This window comes from Ornithorhynchus anatinus, chromosome Y1, assembly GCF_004115215.2.
Source record: "Ornithorhynchus anatinus isolate Pmale09 chromosome Y1, mOrnAna1.pri.v4, whole genome shotgun sequence".
NCBI classification, from domain to species: Eukaryota; Metazoa; Chordata; class Mammalia; order Monotremata; family Ornithorhynchidae; genus Ornithorhynchus; species Ornithorhynchus anatinus.
In genome coordinates, this window is record NC_053175.1 from 1,035,240 (window position 1) to 1,059,071 (window position 23,832).

Consider the following 23,832-nt stretch of genomic DNA (forward strand, 5'->3'; position numbering starts at 1 on the left):
AATTGGCTTTTGAGGAGCGAAATGTACAGGCTGGGTTGTAGGAAATCAGGGAAGTGTGGTAGGAGGAGAAAAGGCAATTGTGTCCTTTAAAGCTTATGGTAAAGAGTTTCCATGTGATGTGGAGATGTTATGGTTATGGTTGGTATTTGTTAAGCGCTTACCATGTGCCGAGCACTGTTCTAAGCGCTGGGGTAGACATAGGGGAATCAGGTTGTCCCACGTGGGGCTCACAATCCCAATCCCCATTTTACAGATGAGGGAACTGAGGCACAGAGAAGTTAAGCGACTTGCCCACAGTCACACAGCCGACAAGCGGCAGAGCTGGGATTCGAACTCATGAGCCCTGACTCCAAAGCCCGTGCTCTTTCCACTGAGCCACGCTGCTTCTCAATAGTAATAATGTTGGTATTTGTTAAGCGCTTACCATGTGCAGAGCACTGTTCTAAGCGCTGGGGTATACAAGGTAACCAGGTTGTCCCACATGAGGCTCACAATCATCATCCCCATTCTACAGATGAGGCAACTGAGGCCCAGAGAAGTGAAGTGACTCGCCCACAGCCACACAGCCGACAGCGGCGGAGCTGGGATTCGAACCCACGACCTCTGGCTCCCAAGCCCAAGCTCTCTCCACACTGAGCCACGCTGCTTCTCAGGCAATTGTCTGTCCTATGGGTACTCTCCCAAGCACTGAGTACAGTGCTCTGCAGACAGGAGAGACTCCATCAATCCCATTGATTGACTGAAGGTGCAGAACTGTAGGCACACTGGATTGAACACAGCTTCTGGTACAATATCTGCCTTCTGTCCTCCCAGCCCACACCGCTAGAACTCCATTTCAGGCAGGAATTTGCACAACTCTGCTTCTCAGAGAGAAATAGGGGAGGCACCCTGATCTCCTCCTGATATTAGAAACCACAAACTTCCACAATGAGCCCCAAAGGGTCCCTTCTCTGGAGAGTGAGGCTGGCTGTACCGTGACCCTACAGTCAGACTCTAGTCCCAGAGAGGCTTGACCCATCTAAAGAATTAAGGGCCCTGGGTCTTCTCAGTACTAGGCAAATCAGACAGAACTAGCTTCCTGCAGATGGATGGGCACCCACTGGAGGTTCCTGAGGAGTGGGGATTCTTGGGCAGAATGGCTTCGTAGAAAAATGACGTAGCAGAATAAAGTATGGACTCCCTCTATGGACTCCCTCTCTGGCTCCTCCTATGGGAGCAAAGCCAAAACATTCCTCTCACATTCAGCCGCCCTCTGCAGGCACTTGGAGTATTGACAGGCATTTTATTAACTTTTCTTTGCTGCCTTGTAAAATTGCTTGTGTCTTCTGTAGTTTTAATCATTCAATACTTTCCCATGTCAACATTTTAACTACAGATGGTAAGGGTTGTGGCTTGGCTGAGGGCAGAGTTAAGATAATGGTGGTATTTGTTAACTGCTCACTGTTTCTAAGCCCTAGGGTAGATATAAGATAATCAGGTTGTCCCACGAGGGACTCACAGTCTTAATCCCCATTTTACAGATGAGGTGACTGAGGCATAGAGAAGTTAATTGACTTGCCCAACATCACACAGCTGACAAGTGGTAGAGCCAGGTTTAGAACCCACAACCTCTGGCTCTCAAGCCCGTGCTCTTTCCGATAAGCCATGCTGCTTCTCATCTGCATCTGTAGTTACCAATTAGAAGTGATACATGGGAAATCTCAACCTTTCTTCCCTGCTGCTGATTCAGCATGTGGACACATAAGGGTTTCGCTTTAATGAACTTTGTGTTCTATTGAAGCTGCTGGGCAAAATTTGGATGAGCAACACTCAAATTTGTCGAAGTACAAGAGCCGTCAGACTTATCAACAAATCTTTGCAGCTTTCAGACATTGTTGATGCATCTGTAGGGATCATTTTTCTGTGGCTTATGGCAAGCTGGATGTTCCAGATGGATCGGCAGAGGTACCCTTTGGATTTTCTCCCCAGCGTCCTGAATTCGACTTCCAGCAGTCCCAACCAGAAGATAAAAGACAACCACCGATTAGGCGACTGCCGCCCACCTGCTATCGCTCTTGGACTCTGCCAGCCTCCTGCTCCATCGCACCTCGCCCACTCACCAACTTGGTCACACCCTCAATCTCTTCATCTCCTACCACTGCACTATCTCCTCCCTCACCAACTCTGAAATCCCTCTCTCAGACCATAACCTTCTCACCTGCCTCCTCTCTCACACTCTCTCCCCCTGCAAATCTGTATTACTCCCCCACAGAGACCTCCGCTCTCTTGATTCCAGCCATCTCTCCAAAAGCATCTCTCCCCACCTTGCCCCCCGTCCTCTCATCCCACTCTCGATCAAGTTACCACTCTCAACTCTACCCTCTCTACTCATCTCAACTCTCCCCCCTTTCCCTCCATCGCTCTCACTCCACTAACCCACAGCCCTGGGTCACTGCCTCTGTCCACCTCCTACACTCTTATGCTCAAGCTGCTGAGCCTGCTGGTGAAGGTCCAAGCACCAAGCCAATCTAATCCATTGTAAATTTATCCTATCCTACCTTAACTCTGCCCTCTCGGCCAGGCAAAACTTCTTTTCTTCCCTCATTGACACCCATGCCCATCACCACCGCCAATTGTTCAGACCTTTCATTCTCTCCTCAGGCCCCCCGTTCCTCCCCCTCCCCCAACAATCTGGCCACCTACTTCATAACAAAAATTAACACAATCAGGTCTGAGCTCCCCAAAGTCACCCCTCCCCCATTGCCTCCCCCCCAATTTCCCATCTTTCCCTGCAGTATCCTCAGAGGAGATCTCCTCCCACCTCGCAAGTGCCACCCTCTTCACCTGTGCCTTGGACCCCATTTCCGCTCACCTTATAAAAAACATCGCCCCTTCCCTCCTCCCCTCCTTCTATTTTTAACTGATGACTCTCCAATGACTTCTTTCCCTCTGCCTTCAAATATGCTCATGTCTCCTCCATCCTAAAAAAACCCTCTCTTGACCCCACTTCCCTTTCCAGTTATCACCCTATATCCCTACTACCCTTCCTTTCCAAGCTCCTAGAACGAGTCGTCTACACTTGTTCCCATTCTCTCCTGGACCCCCTCCAATCTGGTTTCCATCCCCACCACTCTATTCTCTCTCTAAGGTCACCCATGACCTCCTTCTCCCAAATCCAATGGTTCCTACTCTATCCTAATCCTCCTTGACCTCTCAGCTGCCTTTGACACTGTGAACCATCCCCTTTTCCTCCACACCTTATCTCACCTTGGCTTCACGGACTCCGTCCTCTCCTGGTTCTCCTCTTATCTCTCTGGCCGGTCATTCTCAGTCTCCTTCGCAGGCTCCTCCTCCGCCTCCCATCCTGTAACTGTTGGGGTTCCTCAAGGGTCAGTTCTTGGTCCTCTTCTGTTCTCCATCTACACTCACTCCCTTGGTGAATTCATTTACTCCCATGGCTTCAACTATCATCTCTATGCAGGTGACGCACAAATCTACATCTCCACCCCTGTTCTCTCCCCGTCCCTTCAGACTCGTATCTCCTCCTGCCTCCAGACATCTCTACCTGGTTGTCTGCCCGCCACCTAAAACTCAGCATGTCCAAAACTGAGCTCCTTATCTTCCCTCCCAAGCCCTGTCCTCTTCCTGACTTCCCTATCACTGTGGATGGTACGACTATCCTTCCCAACTCTCAAACCTGCAACGCTGGTGTCATCCTTGACTCAGCTCTGTCATTTAATCCAATGACATCCAATCAGTCTCCAGCGCCTGCCGGTCTCACCTTTACAGTATCGCCAAGAACCACCCTTTCCTCTCCACCCAAATGGCTATCTTACTGGTACAGGCTCTCATAATATCCTGGCTGGATTATTGTGTCAGCTTTCTTTCTGATCTCCCTTCCCCCGTCTCTCCCTGCTCCAGTCTATTCTTCATTCTGCTGCCTGGCTCATCTTCCTGCAGAAGCACTCTGGGCATGTCACTCCCCTTCTTAAAAACCTCCAGTGGTTGCCTGTCTACCTCCGCACAGAACAAAAACTTCTCACTCTAGGCTTCAACGCTCTCCGTCACCTTCCCCCCTCCTACCTCTCCTCCCTTCTCTCTTTCTACTGCCCACCCCATAGGCTCCACTCCTCTGCCGCCCACCTCCTCACCGTTCCTCATTCTCGCCTCTCCCGCCGCTGACCCCTGACTCACGTTCTCCTGCTGTCCTGGAACGCCTTCCCTTCCCTTCTCACCTCTGCCAAACTAATTTTCTTCCCCTCTTCAAAGCCCTACTGAGAGCTCACCTCCGCCAAAAGGTCTTCCCAGACTTGGCTTCCCCTTTTCCCTTTGCTCTCTCTGCCCTCCCTTCACCTCCCCTCAGCTAAGCCCCCATTTCTCCCCTTACCCTATGCTCCTCCCCCTCTCTCATCCCTTCAGCACTGTGTTCAACCACTCAGTTGTATATATTTTTATTACCCATTTATTTTGTTAATGAGATGTACATCCCCTTGATTGTATTTATTGCTATTGTTTTTGTCTGTCTCCCTTCCCCGATTAGACTGGAAGCCCGTCAGTGGGCAGGGATTGTCTCTATCTGTTACCGAATTGTACATTCCAAGCACTTAGTACGGTGCTACGCACATAGTTAGTGCTCAACTATTCAATGAATGAATGAGGAGGAGCTAATTTAAACCTTAGGCCCAGGGCCCTTCTCTTATTGCTGGCATACAGGACACACCCAAAATCCCAGGAGCAATTGTGTGGTAAAAGAGCCATGAGCCAAGTGGGCAAACCCCACCAGGGGTTGTGTGGGGAACCTGGGGTTTGAGCCTGAGCTGAGGCACTGTCATGTGATGGTATCTGTCTTCCTTTGGTTTCAAAAATCAGGTGTGATTCTGTCTCTCTTTTTCTTGTCTTTTGGTTTATAGCTGATACGCCTCCCCCAGCGTATATGCCTCCTGATGACCAGGTGGGGCAAGATAATTCTCAGTCAATGGATACAAGCAATAGTATGATTCCTCAAATTATGCGAAATGTAGATAATAGAGGTAAGATTTATGTTTTGTGATATTAAATTATGTTTCCTGGTGCAATTGGGTGAATTCGTGTTCTTTAAGACTTCTAGGTACTTCTAGTCATTTTCATTCAACATTGAAGAATGGAAAAAAATACCCATTCATTTGGTAAGGACTTGGGGAAGTATTGTAGTTTTGAGTTTCTATTTTCTCAAAGGGTGTAGTAATTTGCCTACCTATTGCAAGCACTCAGAATTGAGTAGTGGATTGGCTGATGATAACCAATCCACAGTACAACAGACTTAATGGCTTCCACTCCATTGCTCTTTTCATTTTATACTCCCAAGCTGACTGGGGACAGGATAAGCTGACAGCATCACAGCAACACTGTGGCAAAACCTGGAACGCAGCAGCAGCAGGGTTGCCATCATCAGGAAAGATTGGGTGTGTCCCTAAAGCCCATAAATATATTCAGTGTCTGTACATCTGGGGTAGTGGCAGGAAGAATCCCATTGTCTCTGTACTGTGGCCCTAAGACAGGGAAGACGGGGCAACTCCCATGCCTGCCTGCCCAGGGAGTGGACAACTCATCCGTTACGTGCGGGAGAGATGAGTCTTCTCCTGGGAAATAAGGCCAAAGTGACAAACTCACATGGGACATCACATTCCCCTTCACAAGTTGGCTGCACCCTCTTCTCCATAACCTTAGACGTCTTGGTGCTCCCCCACCAGTTTTTCAGATGCTGCTGTGCTCCTTCCCTGCGGCAGGGTGAGGGCAGAAAGGGAAGTAGGGATAGGGAGCCCCCCGACTCCTGCCTTTTTTTTGCCCTTCCTCTTCCCAGCTGCCTCCTTGGTAGCTTTTCTTCCTGTCCCCAAGTCAATATGTGTAGAGCACTGAACCAAGCGCTTGGAATGTGCAGTTCGACAACAGATAGAGACAATCCCTACCCAATGATGGGCTCATAGTCTAAACGGGGAATATAGCAAAGCAAAACAGAACAAAACAAAAACAAGACAACATTTTCTAGATAAATAGAATCAAGGGCTTGTACACCTCATTAACAAAATAAATAGGGTAATAAATAATATATACAAATGAGCACAGTGCTAGGGGCAAAGGGGGAGCAGCAGAGGGCTGTGGGGAGAGAAAGGGGAGCAGAGGGAAAGCGGGGCTCAGTCTCGGAAGGTCTCTTTGAGGAGGTGAGCTCTCAGTAGGGTTTTGAAGAGGGGATGAGAGTTAGTTTGGCAGATGTGAGGAGGAAGGGCATTCATTCCAGGACAGCGGTAGGATGAGGGCCAGGGGTCGACGGTGAGATAGGCATGAACAGCGGATAGGAGTTGAGAGGCAGAGGAATGGAGTGTACGGGGAGGGCAGTAGAAAGAGAGAAGGGAGGTGAGGTAGGAAGGGGCAAGGTGATGGAGAGCTTTGAAGCCAAGCTTTAAAGCCAAGAGAAACAGAGGCCAGGCACTGCCACTGACAGCTCTATGCAAGGAGGAGGGAGGAAGGGGAAGCAGTGGCTGTGTTTTTGAGGCTGTTTTTCAGTGCCCCCAACATCCCTCCTCCCCCAGTTGGGTTTATACACCTTGCAAAAAGTGACCTCTCTGTGCTGGGCACTGGACATCACCTAGCTATGGGGCAAATAGATGCCATGACCAGTGCCCAATGCCGGCAAGAAAAAAATGTGAAAACCAGGTGTTTTTTTCCATACTATTGATCAGAATCTTTCTCAGCAGTGACTGTCCTGGAATCAGCCAATCAGTCAGGGCTACTATTTATTGAGTACTAGAGACTAGAGTAGACTAAACCTACTCTTAGCTCTTTGTTCATATCATTTAACCAAATTGTGCCCTTTTTTCGATCCAAGTTTGGGCAGCAACCAAATTTGTCCTTTACAAATCCTGATTTAAATCCATTCATTGCAGCAAGTTAAAGGATAGGTAAACTTGGAAACATCATTCCCTTTTCACCATGACCTTATTAGTGCTTCATTAGATCATGTAATGTGTCTGAGGCCCCATTTCTTTGCTCTGCCTAACACCTAGGGTGCGAAGGTGGCTGGCTGCTGGTTTCTTCTGTTTGTTCGGATCCGACCAGGATGATTTAACTTGCTTTTTCTGCCTTTGTCTTGTGTTAGATGAGCACAAAATCAACCTCTCCCAAGTTAGAGGGCCTCACATACGATTTCGTTTTCATGCTTAGGAGTTTCAGAATTTGTTTTAAGTGAGTCTTTCCTGAGAAGAGATTGTGAAACCCTTACTCAAATCTTTTTAACTTGTGTCCCTATGGAGCTTGCAATAATTAGATAGACTTAACTTGACTTATATTAATAATTTTGGTATTTGTTAAATGTTTACTGTGTGCCATTCATTCATTCAGTAGTATTTATTGAGCACTTACTGTGTGCAGAGCACTGTACTAAGCGCTTGGAATTAAGTCGGCAACAGAGGGAGACAGTCCCTGCCATTTGATGGACTTACAGTCTAATCGGGGGAGACAGACAGACAAGAACAATGGCAATAAACAGAGTCAAGGGGAAGAACATCTCGTAAAAACAATGACCCTAAATAGAATCAAGGTGATGTACATTTCATTAACAAAATAAATAGGGTAATGTAAATATATACAGTTAAGCAGACGAGTACAGTGCTGAGGTGATGGGAAGGGAGAGGGAGAGGAGCAGAGGGAGATGGGAAAAGAGGGTTAAGGGAGAAGGGGAGCTCAGTCTGGGAAGGCCTCTTGGAGGAGCTGAGTTTTAAGTAGGGTTTTGAAGAAGGGAAGAGAATCAGTTTGGCGGAGGTGAGGAGGGAGGGCGTTCCAGGACCGCGGGAGGACGTGGCCCAGGGGTCGACGGCGGGATAGGCGAGACCCAGGGACGGTGAGGAGGTGGGCGGCAGAGGAGTGGAGCGTGCAGGGTTGGCAGTAGAAAGAGAGAAGGGAGGAGAGGCAGGAAGGGGCAAGGTGATGTAGAGCCTTGAGGCCTAGAGTGAGGAGTTTTTGTGTGGAACAGAGGTTGATAGGCAACCACTGGAGGTGTTTAAGAAGGGGAGTGACATGCCCAGAGCATTTCTGCAGGAAGATGAGCCGGGCAGTGGAGTGAAGAATAGACGGAGCAGGGCGAGAGAGGAGGAAGGGAGGTCAGAGAGAAGGCTGACACAGTAGTCTAGCCGGGATATAACAAGAGCCTGTAGCAGTAAGGTAGCCGTTTGGGTGGAGAGGAAAGGGCAGATCTTGGCGATATTGTAAAGGTGAAACTGGCAGGTCTTGGTAACAGATAGGATGTGTGGAGTGAACGAGAGAGACGAGTCAAGGATGACACCGAGATTGTGGGTCTGAGAGACGGGAAGGATGGTCATGCCATCCACGGTGATAGGGAAGTCTGGGAGAGGACCGGGCTTGGGAGGGAAGATGAGGAGCTCAGTCTTGCTCATGTTGAGTTTTAGGTGGCGGGCCGACATCCAGGTGGAGACATCCTGGAGATAGGAGGAGATGCGAGCCTGAAGGGAGGGGGAGAGGACAGGGGCAGAGATGTAGATCTGTGTGTCATCTGCGTAGAGATGGTAGTCAAAGCCGTGAGAGTGAATAAGTTCACCAAGGGAATGAGTGTAAATGGAGAACAGAAGAGGACCAAGAACTGACCCTTGAGGAACTCCAACAGTTAAAGGATGGGAGGGGGAGAAAGCACCTGCGAAGGAGACCGAGAATGACCGGCCAGAGAGATAAGAGGAGAACCAGGAGAGGACGGAGTCCGTGAAGCCAAGGGGAGATAAAGTGTGGAGGAGGAGGGGATGGTCGACAGTGTCAAAGGCAACAGAGAGCTCAAGGAGGATCAGAATGGAGTAGGAGCCATTGGATTTGGCAAGAAGGAGGTCATGAGTGACCTTAGAGCAGTCTCGGTAGAGTGGAGGGGATGGAAGCCAGATTGGAGGGGGTCTAGGAGAGAATGGGAGTTAAGGAATTCTAAGCAGCGATTGTAGACAACTCGTTCTAGGATTTTGGAGCATTGGGGTGGATATAAGCAAATTGAGCTGGATTCAGTCCCTGTCCCATACAGGGCTCACAGTCTCAATATCCATTTTACAGATGAGGAAACTGGGGCACCAAGAAGTGAAGTGACTTGCCCGAGGTCACAGAGCAGACGAGTGGTAGAGCTGGAATTAGAACCCATGACCATCTGGCTTCCAGGCCCTATACACTCCCCATTACTCCACATGTTTACATAGCTTGTACTTAATGGAAGTTTTAAATGACATTTCTAGGCATGTGGGCAAACAGGAAGTTTTATCCACTTTTAAAAACTTAGTGCGGGGCTGGCTACCTTTAAGGGAGATTAACAGCAGCAAAGAACACGGTCCGAATTAAATTTTGTTCCTGAAAATCACAGCTATTTAATTTAGAATGCCGCACCTACAGACCCCGATACTGTACCAAATGAGCAATCCACGTACTGAAAATAGTCCTAGTTCATGCTTTCATCTCAACAGAACAAGATACTGATAGACTGGCATTCTGAGAGGGAAGCTTTGCCTTCAAAGTTGTCCAATCAGGGCGGAATCCTGCCGGGGGACCAGCCCATCTTGCCCGGCTGTGACTCTTCTCGCTTGGCCTGATCACAGGTCATGAAGTCCAAGAAGATCACAGGAGCTCGCAGAGTAGAAGTGGAGCTGACCGAGATCTGGAACAATTTGACTTTTCATAGTTTTACCCCATTTTTCAAAATGTGCTCCCTATTTAAATTTCAGAAGCAATGTGTTTTTCACATTAAAAGATTAGTATCCATATATTTCACAAGTATTTGAGTAATCCTCTGAAAATGCCTGCTTTCTCCCAACATGCTTGCAGACGTCCAGCCTGTGGCTTATGAAGAGCCCAAGCACTGGTGTTCGATTGTCTACTATGAATTAAATAATCGTGTGGGCGAGGCCTTTCAAGCATCTTCAACCAGCGTCCTAGTGGATGGGTTCACGGACCCTTCGAACAACAAAAGTAGATTTTGCTTAGGATTATTGTCCAATGTCAATCGCAATTCTACAATTGAGAATACCAGGCGACATATCGGTAAAGGTAATTCAATGAAATAGAATAAAAACTCGTAAAAGCACAGTGTTTAATGGCATTCGGGGATTAAGATGATTCATTGCTGTTACCTGGGAAATTTGAATTACAATGTTAAGAGTAACTTGCTGGATAAATTGCCTTCTGGAGATATTTTGGCACTTTGCACTCCTAGCTATAGAGTTCAGATCAAAATAGACACAGCTAAAGCTTTCCCACTCGCCCACCATAATTTTAATCAATCAATAGTTTTCACTGAGTGCTTATTGTGTGCAGAGCACTGTACTAAGCTGTTGGGGAAGTACAATAACGACTTGATTTTCCACCTCTCCTTTTCCTATTTCTGTCCCTTGCTTAGAGGCATATGCCTGGACTTGTTTTTCTGGCCCTTGTTCCATGACCTCTGACTTGGGAGAAACAAAGAGTCTCGCCTAGAAATGTATTGATAAATCCAAGGAAATAGATCTTGAGCAGCTTTTAAGATTTATGGAATGGAAGAAAAAGGAAAATATTCTCAATTGGGACAACACTCCCACGAAAATAGTTTGTCATGGTAGCCATATTAATGCACATCAAGAAACCAAGACTGTTGAGGTCTGCATGTCAGTCTTATTTATTAAGCACTTACTGTGGCCAGAGTACTGTAATAATAATGATGATGGTATTTGCTTACTGTGTGCCAGTCACTGTACTAAGCACTCGGGTAAGATACAAGTTCTTTCCCCACTGCCTTCAAACATGCTCACGTCTCCCCCATCCTAAAAAAACCCGCTCTTGACCCCACTTCCCCCTCCAGTTATTGCTCTATCTCCCTACTACCCTTCCTTTCCAAAATCCTAGAACGAGTCGTCTACAATCAATGCTTAGAATTCCTTAACTCCCATTCTCTCCTAGACTCCCTCCAATCTGGCTTCCGTCCCCTCCACTCTTCCGAGACTGCACTCTAAGGTAACCCATGACCTCCTTCTTGCCAAATCCAATGGCTCCTACTCCATTCTGATCCTCCTTGACCTCTCTGCTGCCTTTGACACTGTCGACTATCCCCTCCTCCTCCATACCTTATCTCACCTTGGCTTCACGGACTCCGTCCTCTCCTGGTTCTCCTCTTACCTCTCTGGCCGGTCATTCTCGGTCTCCTTCGCTGGCGCCTCCTCCCCCTCCCGTCCTTTAACTGTTGGAGTACCTCAAGGGTCAGTTCTGTTCCTGGAGTTCCTCAAGGGTCAGGCCCTCAAGCGTCAGGCCCTCTTCTGTTCTCCATTTACACTCTCCCTCGGTGAACTAATTCGCTCTCACGGCTTTGACTACCATCTCTACGCAGATGACACGCAGATCTACATCTCCGCCCCTGTCCTCTCCCCCTCCCTTCAGGCTCGCATCTCCTCCTGCCTCCAGGACGTCTCCACCTGGATGTCGGCCCACCACCTAAAACTCAACATGAGCAAGACTGAGCTCCTCATCTTCCCTCCCAAACCCAGTCCTCTCCCAGACTTCTCTATCACCGTGGATGGCACGACCATCCTTCCCGTCTCTCAGGCCCGCAATCTCTGTGTCATCCTTGACTCGTCTCTCTCGTTCACCCCACACATCCTGTCCGTTACCAAGACCTGCCGGTTTCACCTTTACAATATTGCCAAGATCCGCCCTTTCCTCTCCACCCAAACGGCTACCTTACTGCTACAGGCTCTTGTTATATCCTGGTTAGACTACTGTGTCAGCCTTCTCTCTGACCTCCCTTCCTCCTCTCTCGCCCCGCTCCAGTCTATTCTTCACTCTGCTGCCTGGCTCATCTTCCTGCAGAAACGCTCTGGGCATGTCACTCCCCTTCTTAAACAACTCCAGTGGTTGCCTATCAACCTCCGCTCCAAACAGAAACTCCTCACTCTAGGCTTCAAGGCTCTCCATCACCTTGCCCCTTCCTGCCTCTCCTCCCTTCTCTCTTTCTACCACCCACCCTGCACGCTCCGCTCCTCTGCTGCCCACCTCCTCACCGTCCCTCGGTCTCACCTACCCCGCCGTCGACCCCTGGGCCACGTCTTCCCGCGGTCCTGGAACGCCCTCCCTCCTCACCTCCGCCAAACTGATTCTCTTCCCTTCTTCAAAACCCTACTTAAAACTCAGCTCCTCCAAGAGGCCTTCCCAGACTGAGCTCCTCTTCTCCCTCTACTCCCTCTACCACCCTCCCTTCACCTCTCTGCAGCTAAACCCTCTTTTCCCCCTTTCCCTCTGCTCCTCCCCCCTCCCTTCCCATTCCCTCAGCACTGTACTTGTCCACTCAACTGTATATATTTCCATTACCCTATTTATTTTGTTAATGAAATGTACATCGCCTTGTACATCGTTACCATTGTCGCTTCTCAATCCCTAGAGAAGCAGCGTGGCTCAGTGGAAAGAGCATGGGCTTTGGAGTCAGAGGTCATGAGTTTGAATCCCAGCTCTGCCACTTGTCAGCTGTGTGACTGTGGGCAAGTCACTTAACTTCTCTGTGCCTCAGTTACCTCATCTGTAAAATGGGGATTAAGACTGTGAGCCCCACGTGGGACATCCTGATTCCCCTGTGTCTACCCCAGCGCTTAGAACAGTACTCGGCACATAGTAAGCACTTAATAAATACCAACATTATTATTATTATTATTATTTTTACAAGATGTTCTTCCCCTTGACTCTATTTATTGCCATTGTTCTTGTCTGTCCGTCTCCCCCGATTAGACTGTAAGCCCGTCAAACGGCAGGGACTGTCTCTATCTATTGCCGACTTGTTCATTCCAAGTGCTTAGTACAGTGCTCTGCACATAGTAAGTGCTCAATAAATACTATTGAATGAATGAATGAATCAATCAATCAATCAATCAAGTTGAGGTGGACACAGACCCTGTCCCACAAGAGGTTCACAGTTTCAATCCCTATTTTACAGATGAGGTAACTGAGGCATGCAAAAGTGAAGTGACTTGCCCAAGTCACTCCCCTTCTTAAACAACTCCAGTGGTTGCCTATCAACCTCCGCTCCAAACAAAAACTCCTCACTCTAGGCTTCAAGGCTCTCCATCACCTTGCCCCTTCCTACCTCTCCTCCCTTCTCTCTTTCTACCGCCCACCCCGCACGCTCTGCTCCTCTGCCGCCCACCTCCTCACCATCCCTCGGTCTCGCCTATCCCGCCGTCGACCCCTGGGCCACGTCCTCCCGCGGTCCTGGAACGCCCTCCCTCCTCACCTCCGCCAAACTGATTCTCTTTCCCTCTTCAAAACCCTACTTAAAACTCACCTCCTCCAAGAGGCCTTCCCAGACTGAGCTCCTCTTCTCCCTCTACTCCCTCTGCCATCCCCCCTTTACCTCTCCGCAGCTAAACCCTCATTTTCCCCTTTTCCCTCTGCTCCACCTCTCCCTTCCCATCCCCACAGCACTGTACTCGTCCGCTCAACTGTATATATTTTCGTTACCCTATTTATTTTGTTAATGAATTGTACATCGCCTTGATTCTATTTAGTTGCCATTGTTTTTACGAGATGTTCTTCCCCTTGACTCTGTTTATTGCCATTGTTCTCGTCTGTCCGTCTCCCCCGATTAGACTGTAAGCCCGTCAAACGGCAGGGACTGTCTCTATCTGTTGCCGACTTGTTCATCCCAAGCGCTTAGTACAGTGCTCTGCACAAAGTAAGCGCTCAATAAATACTATTGAATGAATGAATGAAAGGTCACACAGCAGAGCCACGATTAGAACCCTGACTCCCAGGCCAGTGCCCTATCCACTACGCCCTGCTGCTTCTCCAAGTGCTTACTTGACTGAGCACTTGGGAGATTACAGTGCAATAGAGTTGGTAGACGTGTTCCCTGACCACAATGAGGTTGATGGTAACAGAAGAAGAAACAGATTATTATTAAAATTTTCCTTTCCTCTGCAGGAATTAAATATGCACGTCCCACATTTAAATATGATTCCTCAAATGGGCACCTATTGTGCATATTTATATTGTCCAGCATTTTTCTTAACTTGGCTGTTTTGAAAGAAGTAAAACCTGGATTCTTTACAGTAGAAGAAAGATCCACACTTTGAAAAAGAAAATAAACTTTAAAGAGAGCTATTGTACTCCTAGGCAGCATCCTTGTACCCTTTGATCTGGGTACAGATGCAAGATGCTTCTTTTAGCTTAATACCAAAATGAAGCTAATTTCTACACCTGACCAACCGAAAACAGAGTTTCAAGCAAGTACTTTCCCCATTTTCTTCTCCCTCCAAATCTATCTCAAAAATAGCTAGAGAAGGACATCTAGTGGACATTACACTCAAGTCCTGGCTTAGTTTTAACAAAGCCAATGCGTTCTTTATTGGGTGTAGATCATGGTGGAAAAGTATTTGAATTCCAACATAGGAAGAATCTTTCAAATATTAAGTCTGATGTGTAAGATAAATAATGCAGCAACCAAGTTCTTACTCATGGGTTTTTTTGTACTTTTTCTTTATTTTAAGGGGTTCACCTTTATTATGTTGGTGGGGAAGTTTATGCTGAGTGCTTGAGTGACAGCAGCATATTTGTTCAGAGTAGAAACTGCAACTACCATCATGGTTTCCACCGTACCACTGTGTGCAAGATTCCTAGTGGCTGCAGCCTAAAGATTTTTAACAATCAGGAGTTTGCTCAGCTTCTGGCACAGTCTGTCAATCACGGATTTGAGGCAGTGTATGAACTCACCAAAATGTGCACCATTCGCATGAGTTTTGTGAAGGTAAGTGGATTCTCTTGTCATATTAGTGTGCAATATCCTGCATTCCAGAGGACTTGCAATTTCTAGAAAGATTTCTGGAAAGATTGCTGAGGAAGAATGAGCCTGCCTGGAAAATTCAGATCAAATCATGAGCTAAGAAGTTATTTGTTCCCATGCTTCTTAGCCCAGAATGTCAAGTACAGAATTCTAGTGCTATCAGATCTCCTGCAGTTTGGTGATTATGTTCTTGAATAGTCCTCACATCAGCCTTTTAAGACTCTACTCGCCAGGGCGAGGCCAGGTCTTACCATCCCGCACCGGGTGGTGGCCAGACAGATATACGTTGGCCAAAGAGCAATTCAAATACTACGTCACCTCTTTGATATCGGCAACCCCACCATATTTTGATTTGCTAATAATAAGTAGTAAAAATATCAAAATCAAAACTAGAAGATATTTATCCATGTTTCAACTTCTGCCCATTTCTGATAACATCTTCAGAGGAGGGCAGACCAGCAAACGTGGCCTGAGGCAATTCTTTAGGGTAATATAATTTTTTTTCCTGCCATTTCATAATTTATAGGAAACATCACACCATACTGCTTCATTCCTTTCTAAAATGAGTTCTCCAGTGAACAAAACTTAGGAAGCCTGTCCTTTATGATCAGCTAGAAATTAGCTGTGGTCTTGAATTTGTTGTCTTTTCATAATTACCACACAGTTGTTTGCAAATACCTTTGATCTTAGTAACCCTCTTCAGAGCCTTTGTTGAGAAGAAAACTAGAGATGGATACGTGATCTTTTCATTTGCTTCTATTCCTCTTAGGAGATTTTACTCCTAGAGAAGCAGCGTGGTGCAGTGGAAAGAGCACGGGCTTTGGAGTCAGAGGTCGTGGGTTCGATTCCCGGCTCTGCCACTTGTCAGCTGTGTGACTTTGGGCAAGTCACTTCACTTCTCTGTGCCTCAGTTCCCTCATCTGTAAAATGGGGATTAAGACTGTGAGCCCCACTGGGACAACCTGATTCCCCTGTATCTACCCCAGCGCTTAGAACAATGCTTTGCACATAGTAAGCGCTTAAATACAAATACCAACATTTTACTTGAATAACACACCTTATGAGTTTCATGACCCCCATTATTTATTATTTATTCAATATTTATTGAGCACTTACTATTGAGCTATGTACTAAGCGCTTGGAATGTACAAATCGGCAACAGATAGAGACAGTCCCTGCCCATTAACGGGCTTAGAGTCTAATCAAAATTATTGAACTTCATTGTTCCTGTGCTTAAAGTTCTGAAATATATTGAATGATTGTTATTAATAATACTTTCATTTCTGCCACTTGTTAAGTATTTATTGATGTGCAGGAGCCAGACGAAACTCCAGGGAAAGAAAACAGCATAAGTTGAGCGCTATTATTTTAATAGGTCTGTGTGGCCCATAGAGAGAGTGAAATCGAGTGTTCGTTTAGTCATTTGCAGTACCAGAAAGGCATGACATTAAATGCAGAAATGATTATCTTGCAGATCATGTTGTGTGGACATGGTAAAAATCAAGACTAAAATATGACCTGAAATTTTTGAATCCTGAACGTGATTTTTCCAGAATTGTAAAATATACATAAAACCTCATCCTACTGCCTTGCATTTATTGGAATGGAGTCTATTATTACTGTTTACCTAGTATATTCATTCAGTAATATTTATTGAGTTCTTACTTTGTGCAAAGTACTGTTCTAAGGCCTTGGAAAGTACAGTTCAGCAACAAATACAGACAATCCTTGCCCACAACGGACCCCTCCATATTGTCTTGCCTCAAGTGGGTTACTTTGGAAATTATATATTTGCTACACTGTGGTCTGGAGGGAGTTCTAATATCCAGTGTGTTTGCTCTCCTAGGGTTGGGGCGCTGAATATCATCGGCAAGATGTAACGAGTACTCCGTGTTGGATTGAAATCCATCTTCATGGCCCCCTCCAATGGCTGGATAAAGTACTGACACAGATGGGCTCTCCTCTTAACCCCATCTCTTCTGTTTCTTAGTGCCATCGAAAGTATCTTCTCTGACTCTTGCATTAGTGAACTCATTTTAATTTTAGAAAAACTTTCAGCATGGTTGCTGTCAGCTGCTCCACAGAGAACAGAGTGAAACAGTTTTCAGTGTTGTTTTTTCCATCTTGCTGCGACCAATTCATTTGTATTTTGTGATAAATCTGCATTTCTTTGTCCATTCTCATGGTATTATATGGCGGGAGTTGAGTGCTAGCAACACTCAGAAAAATGCAGAGCAAGTAATTTTTCCCTTCAGTTTAAACTATTTAATCTGGCATTCATTTTCATCTAGAAGAAAGAATAAAAAACTATTGACGCCTCGGGAACTAACGTGGATATTTTTAGAAATCATAAACACTATTTTTTCACAACCTTGGGTGCAGCTCAAGCTGATTGACACATTTTCGATTGATGTCAAAATCCACTTGGCATTTTACAGTTCAGCGTTCACTTCATAATAATGTGACATGTAGCTAACTTTTCCTGTATATTTTTTATGTTATTACACACAGGAATTGGCATCAAGTATTTGACATTACCTTTGGAAAAATGCAGTCACGAACACAATACCGTAGCCCAGGATCCCAGTTCCTGGATCGTAGTTCGCTGTGCAACGTTGCCTTTTGGCCACCATCTTCTGGACTGTAATTTTGACTTGAGATGACCTTATTTTGCACTTTTGTGGGTGAAAAATTGTGTTCCATCTTGATAACCAGCCCAAGTACTTTCCCTGTTGGTACCCCCTTTTTTGTATTGGTGTAAACAGTACAATTTGTCAAGAACAGTACATACTTAAATTTGCCAGAGGCTTGGTTTTCAGGAGCCAATTGTTCTTTTCAAGCAAAATTATGAGGTCACCCTGCTTTCAAACTGGGTCCATGTGCCCTCCAGCTCAATCCGGTTCATTACCCAAGTTTGTTGTCGAGGCACTTGGCATTTATCTTGCCCCTAGCACTGGCTAGGTTAGTCTGCCTCTGGTGCAGAAGCACCAGTTGTGTGGCAGTTGAATGGTTTAGTAGTGGAGCAAGATCCCATGGTTGAGGATTTCTACCTAATGCTCACTGGAATCAGCAGTGTGGCTGAAACTGCTCTGACTCCTTCCCCCCAAATCTAACACTACCTGGACACAAATATCTGTTTCCGTCAGTAGACTATCAAGGAGAATGAGATTAAAACGCAAAAACAGTAGTACTTATTGAAACATCATGTAATTAGTTACTGGAAATCCTAGGGTAAAGAACTCTTGGGAAGTTTCTTTAGAGAACTTGGGGAAAATATGTGCTTAATGTTGTCATCCCTGCATCACATGGTACTTCGAAGAGCAGTTTTTTTAAAACAACCATTGAAACTTGTTTACGTGTCAAGAGATTCTCGATTAGCAAATGTCTTAAATCTTTTGGGAACTGTAAACTCTTTTGTACAGAAATAACTACTTTGACATGCTATATACAGGTTATTTTTTTTCCCGTCTTTTGAGAGAAAAGTCCACTTTTGAAGAAAGGGGAGGTGGTTCCTTTTTTTTTGTCTTTCTCTATGCCATTACTTTTTGCTTTTGTGAATTGCTGCCCATGGATGGTTTGGTATCATACCATCGAAGAGGGAGGCCACACAAATTCTAGCCGGAGCCTGAAACTGCAGCTTTCCCTACACAGTTGGAGAATTTCCCAACTTAGATATTTGTGGAGCTCATTCTTTCTCCCCTGTGGGACTAAATCTTCCAACAAAGCAGTTTCTCTTCAGCCTTTAGGCATTACCTAAAGCTGTGTCTTCCTAGGGAGCAAGCTCCCAAGAAAAATGGTTGGTAAAAAACCCAGAGTTAAAAGCAGATCAGACTCAGTTCAGCAAGGGAGAGGCATGGTTTTAATTATGTGACCAGCAGGTAGTTGATGGCCTTAGTGGTTTATGGCTATTTTGAATTTACTGCTAGTTTGTCAAGGCAGATTCAGAAATTATTAGGAATTGGCCATAATTCTGTATATGATAGCTTTTGCCCTATACACTGGGTTACCCCTCACAGTCAAGGAATAGATATCTAGTTTGCAAGGCTAAGAGGTCTGAACCATGTCATTTCCAGATTGGGTCTGTTTATTCATCTTTCCTTTTAGCTAGGATCCTATGAGAGAAGATCTCTCTGACCTACATAAGGCATACTGGCTTCCGGACATTACAGGGTTGGAAGGAGCAGCTGTGCTCATATTTATGGGGTCAGGTCCAGGGCTGAGTATTTTCTAACATGGCCTTTCCTGACATTGGAAACTGTATGCAGGCATGCAGGTTCTGGGAAAACTGGCTGTGGTGCAGCCAGTTCAGAGCTTCTTCCTGTCCCGAAGAAGCTAGTGACCGGTTCAGGAACGACGCTGTCAGCTAAGTCCCGATTTGTGCAGGGGGGGTTAACTCCTATTCTGACCAACTCCAGTGGTGGCTCCTGCACAGTAGTGAAACCAGAGAGGAAAGTTCTTCACTGCTGGCCCTGGCTATCCACTTTCTACCTGTTTGGTGGCATTCTATTTCATTAATTGAGTCTCATCAGTGGATAAGGAAACTTTCAACAGGTAACAAGCCTTCCTCCACACATGTTGGGAAAGCAACATGATCCCCAGGCATTCATTTTGTTTTAACCTCTTATAAAGATGGTGATATTCCATCAGTTGAATAAGCTGCGTTAGGGCCAAACACTTTGTACTGTCCCAAACATTTCACAAGGGGGCTTAACCTCTCCAAATCCATATAATTTTTTCTTTGATCAAACAGTCCTTCCGATTTTCACAAGTGCAGGGAGCTTGCACCTTCTCTTCCATGGTCAGCATTCTTTTAGGGATTTGTCTGTGAGTGCCTTTTGATTTAAGAAACAAGAAAACTTGCTGAAGAAGGACATGAAAGGGTGAAATATTGATTGTGATTAAAACTTCCCATTTGAAAGGCCTTTAAACAAACTAACATCATTTTCAGTCCCACAGCCAGGATTTGACAGATTAATTTTTTTCAACTCCAATAAATGTTTAAAAATTTAAAATTTCTTATTTAAATTGATGCAGTTGCAGTCAGGGAGTATGTGTTGGTACATGTTTGTGCTTTTTTCTTTTTCGTCAAAGGAGACTATTTAAATGCAGATACCAACAAAGACCAACCAATCAACATAAAATAAAAATGCTCTTCTGTGCTGCACCATAAACCTGCTTTATGTTTCTATCGCATCAGGATCATTGTGCTTTTGTTTGCGTTATAGGAAATATGGTTCTAGTAACAAGTTTCATTTGTTTATCTTTTTGTTCCTTGTAAAAGGTATTTGGTTTTGCTGTATTGTGTTTTATGAGAGCAGTAACCTTATAATATTTTTGCATTTTACTACCCATATTTCAATAAACCTTTGGTCTCCCTTGCAGAATGTGTGGCAGTCGATTTTGTACATAAATGGCATTCTTTTCGATTCTTTCTTTTGGTTTTTTTTTGTTTTTTAAAAAGCATCAAATTGATTTAAATGAGTAGTTGGTTCCTTGATATTTTATCCATATGTGAACACAGAAAATAGAGTAACTGGGACCGACCTCATTTCTAAATCATTCAGTACAAATTTATTCTATTTAAATAGGTGTGTCACTGTTCCTAAAGCTGTTTACCCTCAGTGTAATTCACTCCCCGAGTCTTCCATTTGCAGCCTGTCTTAGGCCAATACATTACAGGAGTGTGTTAATTTTTAAAGAGTGGCATTGACTTAATAAGCATTCATTATTCTGGGAGATGTTGGAGCTACAAGGATTTATTTCTTTAATCTGCATGAAGAAATGACAGCTGGCATTAAACATGTGCCCACTAAGGAAAGTGGGCCCCTTTACACTGTACAGTAGTGTACAGCTGGCAGAAGGGCATGACAGGCAACTGGACACACCTGGGAAACAGAGGAGCTAATGTGCACTTCTGACTGACTGACTCCTGCTCTGGGCCCCAGGAGTTGATGCTGCCCTCAGGGACTTCTAGGGCTCTGGGGGACAATCTGACCTCAGATCCCTCAGCCACCCACTTTCTTTAGTGCAGCAGAAGGAACTAAGCTGTTCAGTGGGGCCAGCAAAGAAAGGGCACTCCCTGCAGTTCTTTTGTCCTGCTGCTGCTGCTGTTGCTATTGTCCAGAGGGAAGGTCTGAGGAAGAGAGAGAGAGAGTGTATGTGCCTGGTCTCACATGCCCCTCCCTCCTTTTGTTCTGTCATCATGCAGCAGGAGGCCGTTATTAGCAAAGCTGTCAAGTTGCTTCTCAGGATAGATGATACCACTATTTGACAGAAGTTGATGCTCAGTTCTTTCCTGTCTAAATATCAGAGTTTTAGTTATCAATTTGAATGTGTAAATATGATGCTCAAAGCGTTGCTCCCCAATCAATGCAGATACGCTTTTATATCAGTAACGGTTCCAGAATAAGTGAGGAAAACTCCCTGAGGTTAGAAACTGCAAAGCTTCTTTCTAGTTTTTGGGCAAATCCTCTCCCCGACCCCTTCTCCCCCCCCCACCTCCACCCCCTAAATTTTTATGTTGAATAATTGCTAAACTTAATTTAGCAACTTTTCTTGGATTTTAAAGACAACAAACTGTACCTGTTGTTTCACCTTAAAATCTCTGTGGAAAATGGTGAGATTTAGCTCACTCTCACACTGGAAGAAAATATGTTTTCAAAGCCCCATAGTGAAACCAGACAGGAGCAATTAGTAATCCATGACATCTCCAAGTGGATCAAATGGAGACTGTTCAAGCAAGGGCTGTAAGGAAAAGCAAGTAACGAACCCAGGTTGGTTCAGGTGATGACATATTCTTTGAGGTAACAGAGCAAATCACTGATGGGCTCCAGGAATTCATCTTGGAAACTGATGGAAGAATTTTAAAAAGCAATTCCTAACAGAGAAACAGCACCATATCAAGTGCCCAAGTTGAAATAAAATAATAATTATAATGTTGGTATTTGTTAAGCGATTACTATGTGCTGAACACTGTTCTAAGTGCTGAGGTAGATACCGAGTAATTAGGTTATCTCATGTGAGGTTCACAGTGTTTTACAGATGAGGTAACTGAGGCACTGAGAAGTTGTGACTTGCCCAAAGACACACAGCTGACAGGTGTCAGAGCCGAGATTAGAACCCATGACCTCTGACTCCCAAGCCCGTGCTTCTTCCACTGAGCCATGCTGCTTCTCTAATGCTTCTAAGAAGCCTGTGTATCTTCTTTGGCCATAAGGAGATTAGTTTCTGGAATCAATCACATTTTGATTCCCTTGAAAATGGATCCCCAAAACCCCAACTAGTGCCCTCGCTACCAAGAAGACCCTTTGCACAGCATAGCAGATCACAGCACAGCATCATATAATGCTCATGTGGCCTGAAAACTCTATTTGAGAGTTTTTTGATCTATTCACACCTGGTGAGGTCTCAACGTTGCCTTCAGGAGATTTCTCTATTGGGCCTGTCCAGATTTCCTCTCTTTAATCAACTTAAAGGAGCTCTGTGCTTTTTAGACAACTTCCTCTGCAAACCTGTCCATTGTGCATTTTGTCCAAGCTCTGTGACTTTTTTGAAGATAGCACATTAAGGGATGTATAAACACGTCTTGTGGGGTATAAATGCTGTGTGCATGAAAGTTAGGGGGTGTATGTGAGGAAACTTTGTGGGGAGAATCTGGAGTTGGTGACAATTTCTGGAACAAATTGTTAGTTGTCAGCCATTATATGTAGTCGCAGCTTCAGAAAGTCTGGTAGGAAGTGGGAAGAAGAAAAAATAGTTGCCCTCCAGCTTGCAAATTCACTTCTGAAAGCAAAGAAAGCAACATTAGCACAGAAGAATCGGTGGTGATTTATTTTTACTCAGTACCAACCATGTTTCAGAATTACACCCCCAATGTGCAGTTATGTTGTCAGAAGTCCCACCCCAGAGAAAGGTATTTATTAGGGTCCCACTAGAATCCCCCAGAGCCAAGGGAAAGCAATATGTTGGGCAATCACAAAATTCTTAGGTTACCCCCACCATTAAGTGATTGAACTCAAATTCTCAGAGAATTCATAATAGTACTCTATAAGCCCAGCCATTATCCTGCTTATTATTTCTTGCTCTTTCGGGTCTTCCAAATAAGTGTAAATACTAGGAATGAAAAGTCCAACCTAGATTACAACTTCTGAGTTAAATGTCCTTGGCCAAGGGAGACATCAAAATCACCAAGCAGACACCAAGAGAAGCAACTACTTTTCAGTTGCCATGGCTTCAACTATGAGCTGAGCAATTTGGTACAGTGCTCTCTCATTCACCCCACACATCTAATCAGTCACCAACACTTGCCGGTCTCACTTTACAGTATCACAAGATCCTCCCTTTCCTCTTGGTGGTTCAACCTTTCATAATATCCTCACTAGATTGTTGTTTTAGTCTCTTCTTCCCACCCAAGTCTGTTTTTCATTCCACTGCCCAGATCATCTTCCTAAAGAAAGACTCTGGGCATGTCACTCCCCTCCTCAAAAACCTCCAGTGGTTGCCTATCAACCTTTGCATGAAACAAAAACTCCTCACTCTTGGCTCCAAAGCTCTTCATCACCTTGCCCCCTTCTACCTCACCTCCCTTCTCTCTTTCTAGTGCCCACTCCATACACTCCTCTCTTTGGCCTCTTACCTCCTCAACATCCCCCATTTGCGCCTATCCCACCGTCGATCCCGACCCACGTCCTACCACTATCGTGGATGCGCTCCCTCCTGACGTCTGCCAAACTAACTCTTTTCCCCTCTTTAAAACTCTACTGAGAGCTCATCTCCTCCAGGAGGCCTTCCCAGACTGAGTTTCCCTTTTCTCTCTGCTCCTCCTCCCCTCCTCTTCCCCCCAGCTGCCTCCTCTTCCCTTCCCCTCAGCAGTGTGCTTATCTCTATATATTATTACCCTATTTATGTTGTTAATGAGTTACATATCTCCATGATTCTATTTATCTTGATGGTGTTGTTTTCTGTTCTGTTTTGCTTTGCTGTCTGTCTCTCTTGTTTAGCCTCTGAGCCCGTCGTTGGGCAGGAATTGTTTCTATCAGTTGCTGAGG

At 45.4% G+C, this 23,832-nt stretch overlaps 1 protein-coding gene across 3 annotated transcripts in view; it reads left to right on the forward strand.

Annotated features, from left to right (window-relative positions):
- LOC114808649 (mothers against decapentaplegic homolog 5-like) overlaps window positions 1-20,166 on the forward strand; it is a 64,377-nt gene extending 44,211 nt beyond the window's left edge. For 2 of the 3 annotated variants that reach the window (XM_029056429.2, XM_029056428.2), the window contains exons 4-7: window positions 4,890-5,009; window positions 9,817-10,038; window positions 14,493-14,749; window positions 16,632-20,166. In XM_029056429.2, coding sequence (XP_028912262.1) covers window positions 4,890-5,009; window positions 9,817-10,038; window positions 14,493-14,749; window positions 16,632-16,775 — 743 coding nt within the window. In that variant the 3' untranslated portion in view covers window positions 16,776-20,166. The remainder of the gene's footprint in view (window positions 1-4,889; window positions 5,010-9,816; window positions 10,039-14,492; window positions 14,750-16,631) is intronic. The other variant, XM_029056430.2, reaches the window with a different exon arrangement.
- Window positions 20,167-23,832: the final 3,666 nt, after the last annotated feature.